This window comes from Cyprinus carpio, chromosome B9, assembly GCF_018340385.1.
Source record: "Cyprinus carpio isolate SPL01 chromosome B9, ASM1834038v1, whole genome shotgun sequence".
Lineage (NCBI taxonomy): Eukaryota > Metazoa > Chordata > Actinopteri > Cypriniformes > Cyprinidae > Cyprinus > Cyprinus carpio.
The window spans coordinates 20,510,899-20,528,536 of NC_056605.1; the positions used below are offsets into that span (position 1 = coordinate 20,510,899).

General features: G+C 36.1%; 1 protein-coding gene across 2 annotated transcripts in view; it reads right to left on the bottom strand.

Annotated features, from left to right (window-relative positions):
- Positions 1–15,537, bottom strand: part of LOC109101751 (fibroblast growth factor 14-like) — a 119,502-nt gene extending 103,965 nt beyond the window's left edge. Inside the window, exons 1-2 of one of the 2 annotated variants that reach the window (XM_042731433.1) lie at positions 14,947–15,537; positions 14,683–14,828 (exon numbers count right to left, since the gene is read on the bottom strand). In XM_042731433.1, the coding sequence (XP_042587367.1) occupies positions 14,683–14,773 (91 nt within the window). In that variant the 5' untranslated portion in view covers positions 14,774–14,828; positions 14,947–15,537. Of the gene's footprint in view, positions 1–14,682 lie in introns of both variants that reach the window. The other variant, XM_042731432.1, reaches the window with a different exon arrangement.
- Positions 15,538–17,638: the final 2,101 nt, after the last annotated feature.

A 17,638-nucleotide genomic window follows, 5' to 3' on the forward strand; every position in this document is an offset into this window, starting at 1 on the left:
GATCCCTGAGTAGACTGCTGGAAAAAGAGAAGGGGAGAGAGACTCTATTCGCACACATACAGTCAAGCTGAGAGACAGCTGTTCTCTTTCACAGGTTATTCATACTGTTTACAATCCAAACAGCACTACAGTCACCTGCATGGTAAGCCTGACAGCTAGCACAGGCAAAGCTAGCACTAGCTACAGGCTAGGTTAGAGCTAATTTACATTTAATAACATTCAGTCTGACAACCAAAAACTAATAAACCGATGCTACGAAGACAAAAAATACCCTTAGCTTATCAGTTGGCACATGCTTTGACACACTGCGGTGAAATCCTGAAACACTAATGCGACTTTTGCATGCAGTAGGCTATTTCAACACAAAAATCTGTGTCTTATTCACTATTAAGTGGAATTTAATTTTTAAAAAGTGTTTGTGTTCATTTTCTATTGATTATGGCATTAAGTTAGTTGTCAAATGATGATCCAGTGATGGAGAAGTGTTAAACCTGACTATATTTCTAAAGTTGTAGTGTAACCAAGCACACTTTCTGTGTTTTAAAAAGCCAAAACTGGTACCTGGATTGCAGTCCCTGAAAAAAAAAAGTATGTCAGGTCACGGTAGTCTGCTGCATCCTTCATAACCCAGTACTAAGAACAGCCCACAAGAACACATTTAACACATGGGATGCTATAGTGATGTACACATTTGGGATAGTAACTGAAGGACTGAGAGCCAATCAGGGTTGATCCATGAACTATCACTACTGTGTCACTGAAAAATGAGGACTCTAAACCATGGGTGTCTAAAATTCCTCAGGCTTACAAGAAAAAAACATGGAAACACACCTGATCCGACTAATCAAGTCCTTCAGGCTTATTTGAAAGCTACATGGTATGTGTGTTGGAGCAGGGTTGGAACAAAACTCTGCAGGGCTCCGGCCCTCCAGGAATTGAGTTTGACACCCCTGCTCTAAACCTTAGATTGCACCTGAAGATCTGAACCTGTATTAATTGCTAAAAGTGTAAATAAACATTAACTTTGCTAACTGCCTTTGTAAAACAAGCAGAGAGGAAAGCATACTGCATCCTGCTGGAGATATCAAAGAGCTCTTTGCAATCTGGTTCCAAAAAGACAGCAAAAGAAAACAATAATATAAAATTATACATGGTATAACAAGATTATATCATTTCAAGCTTCTATTTTTATGGGTAGAAAGAAGAAAAACTCTCTTTCAGAGAAAACACTCTTTCGACACTCCAACATTATCCTGAAATCCGTGAAAACAACAATGTCTGGCTTTAAAACTGAGATATATCTCATCACCTACTTATGATCCACCATCCATGCTCTTGGAGTTGGTAGGAATCATTTCGGAAAGAGCCCTCACAGACTTTAAAGTCTAACACATGTCGCAAATTGTAGCGCTTAAATATATGATACCGCACAATGTTGCATTCTGAAATGTAACGCAGGTTTCGCAACACACCACAAGACACCACAGCAGGCATTAGCATACACAAGGGGCAAGACACCACAGCAGGCATTAGCATAAATGTCATCTACAGTCAGTTTTTTTCTTTTTTAGGTCAACCACTGTCATGCCACAGCAACATTTTGGGCAGTTTTTCAAACATTCAATGCCTGGCCTAAGAATGAAAGCAAATCGCCAAATACATGTGGTGTGGGGGGAGGGTCATTCCAAAATCAAGGCTGTCTGTATCACAAGAGAAGTGGCGTATGGTTAGGAGTCACTATCAAGCTTCTCGCATTGATGACTACATAAGGAAACCCAGACGGGTTCCTGAGAAGGAGGAAAGTCTGTAAGCAGTTCTGACAGATGAAAAGATCTGGCTGGTGCAGAGGAGTTGTTTGATTTCAACAGGGTGCAGCAACCATTTCAACAAAAAGGAAAAATAAGGTCTCTCACTCACCAAAATCATACAACCTACAGATATTTTCTGTTAGTGTAGCACAGCTATTGTATAGGTCTAGGCTGTGCCGATTTAGGGGTTTTCCAGCTTATTAGAATGTTGGTAGAGGGAAAAAAAATGTCAATCTCACACATGACTGTTTACATCACCACTACTAGCTCAACGTTGCTCAATTATAGCAGAATATAAAAGGTACTATTTTCAAGAAGGTTATGTAAGTGCAAGCTCTATGTGCTGCTAAATTACTCCATTATCATGTGGCCTGAACAGACACAAGCCTGATGTAACAAATATACAGGACCTATTCAGTCAATGTGATTACCACAAATTACATTTCAAAGGAAATCATGTACCAAACCATTAAGCATGATGACATAGCCAAAAAAATAAAAAAATAAATCTCATGCTTGAGGCATCTGGTAGGCTCTGGTCAGGTTAATGAAACTGTACAGGCAGTTTAGCATTTGTGTAGACAGATCAGCCTCTCATATGCTTACTGCATATTACTGAATATATTATTTGAAAATGTTCTTACTTGACAAGTGAAATTAATGGGTTAGTATTTCCATTTTTGAAAACAGATTATTTAAAAATGTACTTTCAGGATACGTGTAAATTTCAGAATTTATGAAACAGCTCCCTTTCAACCCCAAAGGAAGTTAAATTGGAAATAGAATTGGAATGACAGAGTAATTTACTGAATTGCAATTCAGAGAAATTCAACACAAAAAAAGAATATTCATTGGTCTAACACAAGATTTGCAACAACACTTAAATAACATGTTACAAATCAAATTCTGCCTATTTGTTCCCTGATTTGTAGAAAAAAAATTCTCTAAATAGCTGTTTTTTTGTTTTGTTTTGTTTTGCTTTGTTTTAGTTACTGTGTATAGCTCAACACTGTCCACCACATTGTTTTCAAATAACTTCAAACAAATAAATATTGGCAGATATAAATTAAAGCATTATAAAGTAGGGATGCACAGACATTAAAATTCCGATTGATTGATTAATTATTTTCAAGTTATTACTGATTTTAAAATGTTACGTTATTTTGTGAAAATTAATTTAAAAAAATGAAACAGTAAAAACTAAAATCAGTTATTTTAAATATTACAAATAAAATAAGGCATAACATTATAATGTATATCATAATTGAAAATGGATGTTCAGGATGTTGGATGTTGTTATTAGTGTTTTTAAAGATTAACATTAATGCATGTTACATGACAGGAAAGATGATCTAAATAGAAAAATAGAGGAATTAGGGATACAGAATGAAATATCCAAAATTAAAAAAATGTGTAACATTGGCCAGAAACTAATATGGTGCCAATATATATTGTGCATCCTTAAATGTTTGTGTTTTTCATCATCCATAAAATTTCATAAAAAGAATGAAAAAAATGATATAGTAAACTACAATATTTAAAATACAAAAAAACATCTAATATTTCTGTACATACCCCATCTGATAAAATGTTTACAGGTAATTTATACTGAAACTGAAAAGTTTTATTCTATTTGAATTTTTCTTTAAATTTTTCTTTAAATTATAATTACAGTTTACCATTTTATGTGCTTCCTCAGTTCAAATTGTGTGGAAATAGTATTTAAAAGGCTTTCTCGATTCAGTTTTGAATGGCAACCCTGCTTACTGCAGCATCTCTGATCCAGAGCACAAACGCGGTCACAATCACAGAATCATTGTGTGACAAAAACATCTCTTGTTCGTATCATTCATTTTAATTTGATTCTCTATCATAAAGTGTGAGCGGTGTTACTCTGAGCGAAAGCCTATCGCTTTATATGAATTCATGTCCTGGAGCATGAAGAAGCTTGGTGTGCACAAAAATCAGAGCACTGTACCGGATAATGACTGGAGCTTCTGCTCAGCATGTGACCTGCACTCTAGAGCTGAAATAGTGCTGAGATGTGTCATGGGTAAAACAGAGACAGGTTCAACTGCATAATTCCTTATCCCACTACAGTAGCCCAGGACATGGAAGACTGCAGAAACACTAGTACTGGAAACATGGGACCCTCTAAATTGCCACATGATTTATTGAGACAGTCTCAAACATGCTGTTACAACCCATGTGAGAACGATCCACTTTAATCAGTGGGGATAATTTTTGACAACATTAAAAAAAAAAGGTTGAGCACACCTTTCTTACAGTTGTGATACATGGTTATACTGTATGTTTATGCAATGACGATGATTTATTCCTGCTACATGTGATATGAATGCATCACAGAATCTCAGCAGACAGAATAAAGGCGCGACTTTCACAGATCATTTATCCTTGAAATGATATTGTTAAATATGACTGCAGAGCAATACCGAGTCCTGATGAAATAAATTTGATAGCTTAATAGTTAAAGGGGAAATATTACAACTGTTAAGTAACAGCAAATTGAATGCATTCAATAAAAGTACAACACAGATTTATGTCTTCTGGAAACCTTAACGATACTTGGAACTAAAGCATAAACATGAATGTAATCTAAATTACAGCCTTACTAAATGTAAAGTAAATACTGTAATAAATTAATGTTTTAACTCCATTTACAGTACCTCCAGAGCTATTTGTAATGCATTTGATAAATTTATTATGCTGTAAAGTAATAATAAAAAACTAAACCGTTAGATTATGTTTAAGGTCTTAATAAAGTCAGAGGTAAGTCATGTGAAACTTATGGCTGAATAATTATTTCATAGGAAACATTATTCTTTTTGTGCAAAAATTTTATTAAAATCAGAAGATTTCTTATAAACTCTGAGAGAGAGTTATTTGAATCTTTATGAAAGTAAGAAGTTATGATCCCACATGTTGCACTTATGATATATAGTCAATGGCAGACATACTAATCCAGACTGTTGTTTAACCCTTGAACACTGATGGATGCAAGTACAGAGAGCACTTGCTTTGTCCTCTGAGGGTATCAAGGCTAATGCCACCTTCCAGGGCAGCCGGCCAAGAGCAATCCAACTCTGCTTGCTTTGCTGTGCCTTGTGGCACTGCAGCATGGAGCCACAGGAGCAACTTGATGGCAGCTTTATGTAAATGTCCACTGCATCTTATGTGTTGCAGAGGGGCGATGGTCCATCCTTGTTTTAATTGGACTGCTCTATATGTAAAGTTTATTCCATTAATGGGGCCAGAGAGAAACATGAGACAGGCCATGAATATTATCGGCAAACACAGCTTTGAGTGGAAGAAGCACTTTGGAGACTAAGAACAACTCTTTAACCCTGCAAATGCAGCAATCAGTTACATCAGACAACTGTGGGCTATTTTAGCAAAATAGCTCAAAAAGTAAGACTTTTAGTCATACAACAGCATCGCTAAAGTTTCATTACATTAACACAATGGAATTAAAACTGCTGTTGTCGTTGTGACAAAAAAGACACTTTATAATAATATTTTCAGCTCTTTTCTAATTAGTATGTTTTGCAATTTAGTGGATTTCAAATATTACTTCAACAGCAACTTTTTCTGCACAAACATGAGAACTGCATGAAGCAAATATACTTCAGCAATATTCAGATATTACACAACCCAGCAAGATCTTTTTACCCCTTAGTGCAAAGAGCACAAGAAAGACATCCACTAACAAAGAGGTGATGCTGACAAGGCTATGAATAAAAGAAAAAGAAACATTTGAAATAGCAGAAACCACTAGTTTACTAATAGAAAAAGAATGCTGACATGGCTATGAACAACAGAAAAAGAAACAGTTTAAGGAGCCAGTAGTTTGGGAGAGTGATGAATAGTGAGTACAGGATTCATTATGCCACTATGAGAAGAAACCCAGCTGTGCTTTACCAATTATGACATACTCACTGTCTGCAATGTTTCCTGGGTGATTCTTCATTTAGAGGCAATTGACTACTTGAAATCTTGAAAAATGTATCTTCTTCATCACATTGTAAGATCATGACCTTCAAGTGGATTTCAGTTTAATGTGTGGTGGTGTGGATTTGTCCACATGGTGTGTGATGATAACGAGAGTTTTACATTTTGAGAAAATAATTTGTGCAAAACTTGGACATGCTGACACTAGAAGTAAGCTAGCAGCTAGTTAACTATTAAACTTAACAGTTAACTTTAAATTCTCAAACTGTAGCTAACTCTAGTTTTTAAAAGCTAAAAGGTATGAGACCAGCCCAAAAGAGATAGACACTGGCAAGTTTAATATTCCTGGCCTCTTAAAAAATGGAAAAAGTCATTAAAGAGACACAGTAGGCTTTAGTCAGGGTAGTGCCATATAAATTCTGATAGGAATGAAAACGAGGCTGAGGGACAGGAGTACAGTGTGATCAATGGATTGTACGGTTGTTTAACAACATACCAAATATTCAGCTGACGAAACGTCTTTCTGAAAAGAAAAAATTACAGCAGACAAAAACTCCCTAAAACAGTTTTACATGATCTAGGACCTTTAGACAGTGTATGTAAAGACGTAAGTCTATCCATTACAACCTCGTTTTCATCTGCATTAAATGCATTATGACATTTAACCTGATTAAGGCCTATAGAAGTTTATTTATTTAAAGCTACTGTTCATTAAAAAAATGTTTTTTAAAAATCATGCTACGGGATTAAAAAAAAAAATCCTCTTCTTTGGAGAATCACCGTCTGTACAATATTTTATCTACATATGATGAACTTGCAAAGTTCAGGGTATAATTTACAAAGTTTGAACCCAAATAGAGAGATGATTCACTCTAATGCTGACAAAAAAGTAACTAATCTGCCACAGATAATATAAAGGGCTTATACAAAGAACACGTGGCTAAACAAAGTCTTTTCCAAAACATTATCTTAGCAAACACTTAAACACTTTTCAAGATTTCATTTTTTCCCCTAAAGTATTGTAGCTGTAAGTGATAACTAGAAAAAAGCTACTATGAAGCGTTACCAAGACGGCCACTAAAAAGGATTGTCAGGATTCCTACTACTACTAAGAACCAACAAGCACAAAGACTGTAACAAGACTGGTGACTCAGAAAGGTTTTTTTCCCCCATTTAGTTGAAATGAACAAATAAATTCACTAAAATGAATCGGACTTCACAACAACACTTGAGAGAAAACATTCAAGATTGTTTCTGATTATTTCTTTAGCTCACTTGTGCACACACTTAAAAAAAAAAATGGTTCTAAACAGTACCAGTAAAGGGTTCTTCAGCTTGTAACAATAGCAGAACCCTTTTTGGTGCTAAATAGAACCCTTTTTATAGAACCATGCTTTGAAAATGCTATATGGAACTTTAATGTCACTATAAATAACCCTTTTAATGATAGTTTAATTAATATTATTATATTAACATATTAATATAATTAATATTAGTTGTATTAATATAATTTGAATAAATGATTTATTACTATTGTTTTTACCCCTCTATCTGCCTGGTCTTATAATATCTTATAGCTTCTATTAAGGTTTTCATAAAAACAACAACAACAGCATGTTGTGTCAACTAGGTACTTTTATTTTAATGACGTGAAATTGTAAGAAAAATGACAGTGTTCTAACAACCGTTATTAGCAGAATTCATAAATAAATGACAACTGATTGAGTGGCAGTTTCTCGCTGCAGATGATGATGAGGTTATGGGACGTGATGCATCTGAAATACACAATTGAGTTTAGAGTTGTCCATATGTTTATGTAAAAACAATAATGTCTATGAAGGCCAAAAGCAAAAATGGACAGAATGTGAGCCCTTCACAATATTAAAAGAAAAAAAGTGATAAAGTCATGTTATAGCTTTAATATTTTTTGTTACTAGGTATGTTTATGCATAAACCCAAGTAATAATTATATGACATTAACATTTAATCATTTAGCAGACACTTTTATCCAAAGCGACTTTCAAATAAGGGTAATAGAAGCATTCATAAGAACAAAAGAGCAATAATATATAAATGTTGTGACAAATCCCAGTTCGTCTAACGCAGTACACATAGCAAGGTTTTTTATTTATTTATTTTTATAATAAATAAATAGAATAAAAAGTAGATAGAAAAGAAATAGATAAAAAATCTAACAATATGTATTATATATTCAATGTCTCTGTTACTTACTTAGTGGAGAAGAGGAGAGAAGTATCATCAGCTGAACAGAGCTGCTTACACTTATATGTGACCAAAAAACTAAAAAGAGAAAAGAACATGTTCATTTGGAAACCAGTTACAATTTTAAAGTTAAATTTGCATTTAAATTAAAGAATGAAATCATTTACCTGTTGGGAGTGTGTTGACAGTCTGTAGTTGGATCACTGAGCTTTCAGAAAACCAGAAATGAGGAGCTTTGACAGTTACAGATTAAAAAAAAAAAAAAAAAAAAGGGCTGGGAATAAAGAACCCTAAACTCAAACACAAAGAACCATTTCAGCATAAAAGTAGTTCCTGTGGCTCAGTGGTAGAGCATTGCATTACCAGCACAAAAGGTTGTGGGTTCGATTCCCAGGGAACACGTTAGGTAAAAAAAAAGAAAACGTATATCCTGAATGCACTGTTAGTCAAGCGTCTGCTAAATGTATAAAACCATTACTACATTTAAAGAACCATCTTTTTTACAATACAGTGTAACAAATAAAGCATTACAGCATTTTGTCATGCTAGTAAGAAAAAACAACTACAATAGTCAAAATACAAACTGTTTTGAGTTACTGTCACACTACTGAAAATGCAGTCACGTTAGAAGCATTGTTGGCAAGTTGTTATATTGTTCGTTGCTAATAAGTATGCCACCACGACTGCAGTATCCAACTGTTGCATATTGTCCAAACACATCGCTAGCTGACACGTTGCATGGCTGTGCATTTGCATAAAGTTGAACTCTGCTCAACTTTGGTGCATTGACAGTGGTCACATATGTCACCTCAAATCGCCAACTGTTATTGAAAATGAATGCCTTCTGCTCACTTTGTTGCTGTAAATCACTGTCAGAGTAAATACACCGAACAGGCCATTTCACAGCAGCCATACCACTGCAGCCCTCTAGTCACTCGTCAGTGACGTCCCCTTCCTGATTAACGCAACAGGCAAGAGGTAGTTAGATAGTTAGTCTGTTAAGAGGGAAGTACAAAGGAAATAATTAGGAAGCTAAAAAACAGGTACTCACATACATAAAATACTACACTGCACTTCAGAGATTCGCTCCAGCAGATTGCAGTGAAATATTTATTTTGTGAACATTTAGGAGCATGTGATAACAGGTCAGGGTGTCATATGTTAAGAGAAAAAGCAGAGGCCTTGGCAGATAAGTCAGCACAAGCTAAGTTTTGTAAATGGGATTGTAATTTGTAAAGTGCACTAATGGCAGCACTGCAGAGCATCTAGACAATCAAGGGCACCTTTACCTGCACTGGACATCTCTGTAGTTATATGGATGAGGGTCAGATTGGCAGCCAAAGTGAAAGAGTATTGATTACAGCAAAAGCCTAGATTTGATTTTGCTTGTAATTTAGTTGGATGAACAGAAAAGCATAAAGTGCTCTAGCCAGTATTTGTAGGATGTGACTCAAGATTCAAGCTGATATGGAAATAGCAACTCAATGTATTAGCACATTTCTTAGCTGTTCAAACTACAAACAGTCCATAAAAATTCTAAATGCTCAGACAGAGGTACGACAATAAGCACAGTGGTTGAAACGAGGTAAATAGACTATCAGAGTAATCATATTTATACTGTGTTGTGTCCAAACAGACACAATGCAGTACATCTACAAGTGATCGCTTGCATGTAAATCTGAGTCCTAGCTAGCCATGAAGGCAATGAGCAAAAGTACAGTTACCTGGTTTCTATTTCTGCAGCACTGAGCTGTACAACCCAACCCACAGTTAAATCTTATTGGTCCAAAAACCTACTCCATATACAGTTTATTAAACATAAAATGTTCACTACTTTCACAGTTTGTATACACAAGTTACTTTTACCCCAGAACTTGTTGCATAACACTTGATTAATAAACAGTGTTAAGCATTATTAGATACTAAATCATACATTACTGTTCAATATTTTTATCAAAATTAACTGAAAATAAAAACTTTTAACAAACATTAAATCACAAAATTTAACAAAAATTACATTAAAGACATCAATAGTGATGCAATGGCAATTGTATTTTTATAGCACTATTTACTACAACCAGAGTTGACCAATGTGCTTTACAACAGAATAACTAAAAACAGCAATAACACAATGAAAAATAAAAACAGTAAAACCAGGAACAATGAGAGAAAAAGAAAAGAAAAACATCATAACATGCAGCAAAAATATAGGACAAGGATTAAGAGTGCTTCAACTAGAATTGAAAGCCTTATCGAACAGATAGTTTTATAGACAATAAGTAAAATGTTAAAATCTACTCTGTAACACACAGGCAGCCAGTGTAAAGATTGTAAAACCGGAGTAATATGTTCCTGTTTATGAATCCCGGTCAAAAGTCTAGCTGCTGCATTCCGAACCAATTGTAATCGGGATAAAGCTGTTTGACTAATCCCAGCATACAGTGGGTTACAGAAATCTAATCTAGAGGTAATAAAAGCATGAATCACTTTCTCAAAGTTTTTAAAAGAAAGAAAAGTCTTCGCTTTTGGTGACAGGAGCTGCAACTGAAAAAACTTCAGATGTTCATCAAATACCACACCCATATTTTTCACATATTACATAACCCACCAAGGTTTGGATTGGGAGCAGTGAAGGAATCTGAGGGTTTCAAAACAATAATTTCTGGTTTTTTCATCAATGAAATTAAGAAAGTTTAGCAACAACCATGCCTTTACATCTGTCAAACAGGCCAGGAGAGCATCCAGTCCATCCGAATTCCGTTTTATAGGCAGATAAACTTGTGTATCGTCAGCATAACAATGGAATTTTACAAAAAATAAACCAAAAAAAAGCAAACAAATGGAAGCATATATAACGAAAAAAGGATGGGAGCCAAAATGGATCCTTGGGGAACCCCACAGGTTAATACATCACTACTAGAAGTAGGATCTCCTATCTTAACTGAAAAAGTTCTATTGGTAAGATTAAGATTTAAACCACTCCAATGCACTGCCTGTAATACCTGCACAGTGTTCCAATCGATCAATAAGGACAGCATGATCAACAGTATCAAACGCAGCAGTAAAATCTAAAAGCACAAAAACAGCGTAGTTGCCTGAGTCACGTTAATAGTATATCATTAAAAACCTTCAACAATGCAGTCTCAGTAGAGTGATATTTTCTGAAACCAGACTGAAAAACCTCAAAGATCATATTGTCAGCTAGAGAAGTTTGCAATTGTTCAAGAACTGTTTTCTCCAGAATTTTTGTAATGAACGACAAATTGGAAATGGGCCTAAAATTTGTTAAAATGGTAGGATCCATGCCCTGTTTTTTAAGCAGAGGACAAACAGTTGCATGTTTTTAGCAGCTCAGGAATAGTACCAGTTTCTAAGTAGCAATTTATCATAGTCAAAAGATATGGACCCACCACATCCAGAACTTGTTTAAGAAAATATGGAGGAATCACATTAGTTCAAGAGCTAGATGGTTTAAGATGATCCACTAATTCTATAAAATAGTTTTCAGGAGTAAAATGACTTAAAACAACAGTGCAACTAGGGGTAGTCGAATGGTCAGACAGAACAGGATATATCCCCATTCTTAAATCATGTATCTTATTTACAAATTTTTCAAAGAGTTTTTAAAAAAAAAAGTAGTTTACACAAAGCTATTATGCAGCACTACTGTTTAAAAACATCAACATGAATAAGTAATGTTTCTTGTGCAACAAATCAGCATATTAGAATGATTTCTAATGTGACACTGAAGACTTCAGCTTCCATCACACCACACTCGAATTAAAGGCCAGGCCCAAGTCATATCTATAGAACAAGCAATTATAGAAACATGGGCATATGGACTATTGAGACTATTGTAGCAATATCTAAGCAACCACCCTCTACTCTACTCTGCAGTAGTAACCACATAGCGACACACAAAAAATCACTCAGAGCATCTTAACAACTACTTAGTCATGATCAGGCAATCACCCACAACATCCTAACATCATAAAAGCACATTCTGCACAGGTAAGAACCTCCAAAAAACTTTTTTCTCCCCATTATACAACCTAAGGCCTATAAAGCACAAAAAAAGCTAACTGTTTACTTTAAAGCAAAATACTCACTCATTGTATGTGTGTCAAAGATGGTGTTTATAATGTTTAAAATTCTTGTTTCCACTATGAGCCACATTTTTTAATTTTAAATGGAGAAGGAAACGGCCCTGACAAACATGAAATTTCCATTATGAGTTATTACTGCCGCTGTTTTGACCACAGTGGATTAGTAGGTAGCAGTCATTTTGGGCTTTTAAGCAGGGTTTGAGGACGCTTTGATCAAAAGAACAAAAAAAAAACTAAGGATGGTTTACAGCAAGATTGGACCGCTATCTCAGATTATACTGATAGTCAGTGAGAGTCCACACCATGAGACATAATACATCCATCCCACAATAAACAGAGGAATAAACTAGAGGAACAGCCAGATAAATGGGCTAATGCATCATACTGTTTAATTCAGCAACTGGATGTCACATTATTTCCACACACACAAAAAAGTTTTTAGTGCAATTTTGCTGCAAGTTGTTCGTGCATAATCTAAAGACAACTCAAACCGTCTTAATTCTTGGATTGACATGAGGGTGAAATCGTTCATTTTCTGGGTGAACTATGCATTTAAAAGTCTCAGTAGTTGGTACAGTCTGAACTGAATGGGTGTATGTTTCTTTGACCCTATAAGTTGTGATGCAGAAACATGCAGGAAACAATTCATAAAGTTCATGTGTGTGTTTGTGCAAGCTCTCTCATTTAATATTATTTCGCCACCAGAAGTCACAACAGGATCCAGTCTGCCAGTTCTGCACAGAGGAATGATCTAACAGCGTTATGACAAACTATTCTATAAATAAATGCCATCTGAGAACAGACTGTCTATGTGAAAGTGAATCCTATGAGTCTTCTACACTTATAAAAGAACCAAAAACTAAGCTGCAGCCATTACAGGCATTCATGAATGAAAGGTTATATGTGGCCCTTCACTTGCATCCTGAGGGAGCAAGTTCTGTAACGCCGTGCACAGATTCCAGCAGGCTGAGAACCAACCTGTGTTTACCTCAGTCCTACAGCATCAGCAAACACAAACCTTCATTGCAATCCACATTGCCAAGTGCAAGACTTTGTCCCTGCCAGGAAAACACTAGCCAACACAAGGCTATCAGAAAGTGCCATCTGCTGGAACAGAAGGCAGCCATTGAAACCACTCTTTCAAACTCTGGAAAAACATTGCCTGTGACTTCTCCCAAAAAAAAGAACCAGGATCATCAAGGGAACGTTTCATATAAGAGGGTGCTAACTGATATGACTGAGATGTTGAATACAACAGAACTAAACTACAGTGATTACACTTCATGCGGCCCCTGCTGCATGTTGTGTTTCTAAAAATACAGTCTGTGTGCAGTAGACTATAACCAGCAGGCCCCGGCCGCACTCTGCTCTCTTCATTAATGTTATGCAGCTAAGACCATAATAGCCATGGTAAACTAATCAAAAACCTCACGCTTTGCTACTTCTAATCACTGACAGAGTAAAGAAAATGATGGTTTCATTTCACTATGAACACGTCACCCTCGACATTACTGCTAGAGAGCGACAATCATTGCTAGCTGTGATTGAACTTTGGTCCTAAACTGTATTTTACAGTAACAGCTTTCATTTGAATAGAGATTTGCCTGATAAATTTGCTCTTTACCTATCTGCGTAACCTGTAAAATGTCTGCAGGATTTCATCGAATCTATTAATGTGTGATATTTTGCACATTGTTAGGTCTTTTCTATCAAAAACCCCCAAAATTCTCAAAAGTTGTTAGATCAAACTTATCAAACGTTATCGCTGCACATCGATGTTTTTGGAATATACAATGATGTGCTATAGTACTATAATAAAAGCAATTACAGTGTCAAGAATGACAGAGCGTCCATTAAACTACAATGGAAAAATGTGTCATGTCAGCATGGGAAAACTGCTATGATGTACTACGCTGCAGTGTCAACGTCTAGGAAAGAAGGTGTCAACATCAACTTAGGACTCCCACCCGTCCCCTCACGCTCTGCACAGTTTTCCTTTGTGTCCGTATTTGTCAACAGCTTTGTTAAATTAAAACTGCGCAAGTGTGCCCTGCAGACCGTCTTGTTGTGATTTGTTTTTGGGGAATCTGTGTCGAAACAAACTGAACTGTATCCATCTTGTTGAGAAACAACAGGGTAGCTGTACATATGTTTTGACTGGAATAAACTGCAAGCTAATGATCTCCTAATGAAGAGAAAGAGATAAATGACATGAGGTCTTTGCACTGCACATAATCACGTAAGAATAAATGCTGCACACAGAACCAGAGAGCAGGATCACTTTAAGTGATGCAGGACTGAGAGGGATGCTGCAGCATCCCTGAAATGAACCCAAAAGCATGTTTCACACACATATGTCCCGAATAAGACTGCTCGACCTGTCTTAACACTACATACCTGTGGGATTTAGTTGAAAAAAAAAAGTTGGATGTTAAAGCCTTCAGCTGTAATATCTGTGATTGGTCTCACCACTAGAGCTCAAGTTATCCTCAGCTTCCCTGCATTCACCGACTTGCTGCACAAATTGGACTGCAGATCAGCACACACAGAGGGGAAGAAGACGCAATGGCTCTTACCACTTGGGTTCTTGTTCTTCTTAAGACTCTTGCCACAAAGACACTGCAGCATATGCGTTCCTTTGCTGAAAATGTTCCAAAGAAACCACATTGATTTGGGCGAGGAGCGATCCAACAGCTTAGACACCCTGATAAAGAGCAGATCCCTGCAGTTGCATAATAATAAGAACACAATGGGATGCTCAGTTTTCCAGTAGTATCATAGAAAAATATGTATTACTATCCAAGCGTCTTCATGCAAGAGGTAAAATATTCTCTTTAGACCTGGCAAAACAAAGGTATTCTTCTTAGTAATAAAGGTTGGTCGGTCATAAAAATAGATAGGCTACTCTATAAATTGCATGTGCTGCAGAAGGGGAACGTGCAGCCCGTTATAAACTAACGTGAAAGACACGGCGGATCTTTGCGTTCCCTGTTAGTTCATCACTCAAATGAAGGGTGGATGGATGTGCACGGCATCAGAAGCCTGGAGGGGATGCATCCCATTTAAAAGCAGCGATACCTCCGAGCAAAGCGCACATTTCCAGCATCAGCTCAGTGTTGCTCAGGGAAGTCTTCCTAAAACCTGCTGCTGTTGCTGTTGCTGCTTCTGCTGTTGCTGCTGGTCAGTAATATCCATGAGCTTTCATCAATGTGAAAGCACTGCACTGATGCTGATGCTGAGGATGCGGTTGGAGTGCGGCTTGGTGTTTCACCTGTGCATTACTGATCCCGTTGCCTCCCGAAAAGTATCTCGCACGTATTCCTCTTTGCCTTGGATCTGTGTTGGATATAGACAAGAAGGAGGAGGGGTTGAATTGAAAGATTGCCTTTCCATTACGTAAAACACGTGGTTTGGGCTCTGGCATATCACTGACGCTTTCGGCATTTCGGCATAGAGTAGCGTTGGGAAATCCGATGCATTTTAGCGAATCGATTCGTTCGAATGGCTCGTTTCGGTGTAGCGGTTCGTTTGAATCATCGCTCAAAAAGTCTTGATTTTTTCGCTTCATTCTACTGCACTTGCAGCAGTTAATATTTGCCTATTACCAGTATGGTGTCGATTAGATTTTATAAATTAAAGTGTTGTGGTAAGTGTATTTTAGTATAAAAAAATGTGTAGCCTAACAGTAGGATTTAACCATAATCGAAAACGTGTGTTTGTTTCGCCAGATACATTTTCTTCCCACGTTCAAATCAACTTAATAAATCGAAAAAGAAAAAAAAATCAGACCTTAGAGTTTTACTCTCAAATGGATTTACAAATGTTTCGTGAATGGAATCGGTTCCTTTGAACGGCTTGTTTCAACAGACCTGTTTGTTTGAGTCACTGCTCAAAAGTATTTTAAATTTTATGTTTTCGTTGAAATGCCACAGACTGAACATTCAGTACGCATTTCTTAAAATAACTTTTTTTCTTAGTTTAAAGAACATTTTAATAATCTGAGGAACCATTTTCCAAAACTAGCTATTTATGCTACTCTTTTTGTGCAATGGAAATTTTTGTTGTTAAAGCTTCTTTATGGAACCATTGATTCCAATAAAAAATATGTTTAGAGTGTATGCACCAAAAATCTGTTCCAATCTAGCCAACTATTAATAATTTAACATAAACCTTCTACTGATGATAAATTTAGGCATTACAGCAACACAATGTTTCCAAAATGTGCCTATTTACCAACAAAGAAACATTATAAGGAAAATATGTTTGCACATAATAAAACTGCATCTTCTAAAGGCATTAAAACCATATTACAATATTCATAACTTGCTTAAATAACAGGTTCCTTGTAATTGTGATAATGCTGTCTTTCGCATAATTGTTTTCCTAGAACAAAACAGAAGAGCAGTGTTCAATTAACAGGATGCTCCACACTTTGATTTACTGCATTAATCTACTTTAATGACCTAGTTTTGTTCCGCCCGAGACATGCCACTCTTCTGTGATGTCTAGGTCTTCAGGGAAGTGTGCCCCTTTGAGGCTCAATGTTTCTTGACTAAATTCCCCACAGAAAGTCTGACACAGCCCAATCATTCCCACTACAAAACCCAAATCTATGAGTCACCGAAGAAAGGGCCACTTCCCTGATTAAAGCAACAACACATTGCTGTAAATCTTTAAAAGATGAGCAAAGTGCATCAAATTTGAACACCATAGTGCTCTGTCACTGTTTGAACCATACATGTCATCTTTGTGATACAAGGAGCTTGGTAACAGCACTTTATAAAGACGACATTTTGCCCTGATTTTGCAGATAAGTGTCTGCAGAGACTGTCTGTTTAAGGGGTAATGCAGTGCTGAGGTTTTCTTCTCTGCTCTCACTGCCAGACCTAGTATTGATCTGTTTCATGTAATGTAAAACATCATTGCACCCAAGGGAAGCTCCTCTGACAATTTTGTCAGGCTTCATTATTATACTTCTTTTTGATTATGCAGTAAATTGCTCATGCTGGAAGATTAAGATGTGTTGTTATTGGTGCATTTTACCTTTGCATCAACAATTTAAAAATTAAAACTAAAAATCAATTAAATATAGCTTAAAGACTTGCAGCATGCAAAATCTCTACATAAATGGAAGTGTAAAAATAATTTATTACTCTGGAATACTTTATTCTGATTGGTTAATCTGGGCATATTGTGGTCTCACTCTGCATCTGACTCTTTTTTTACTCATATAATTAAACAATTTTAACTGAAATTAATGAAGCGATCTTTTTATTTATTTGCTAACTAGCCATGTAATAAAAGGGATAATGTACAGTCAGCTGTTCATTATCATAAAGAAATCCCTTTAAGATCTTGATCACATCATAAATTTTATGATAATGACCATTTGACTGCATTTTATCCCTTACATAATTCATAACCCTATGAGTTATGTAAGGGATATAATTTTTTATGCTTTTTTTATTATTTTAACTCCCACAGCTTATATCAAAACTTTCCCCTTCAATGAAAAAGGCTCATGGGCAGCAA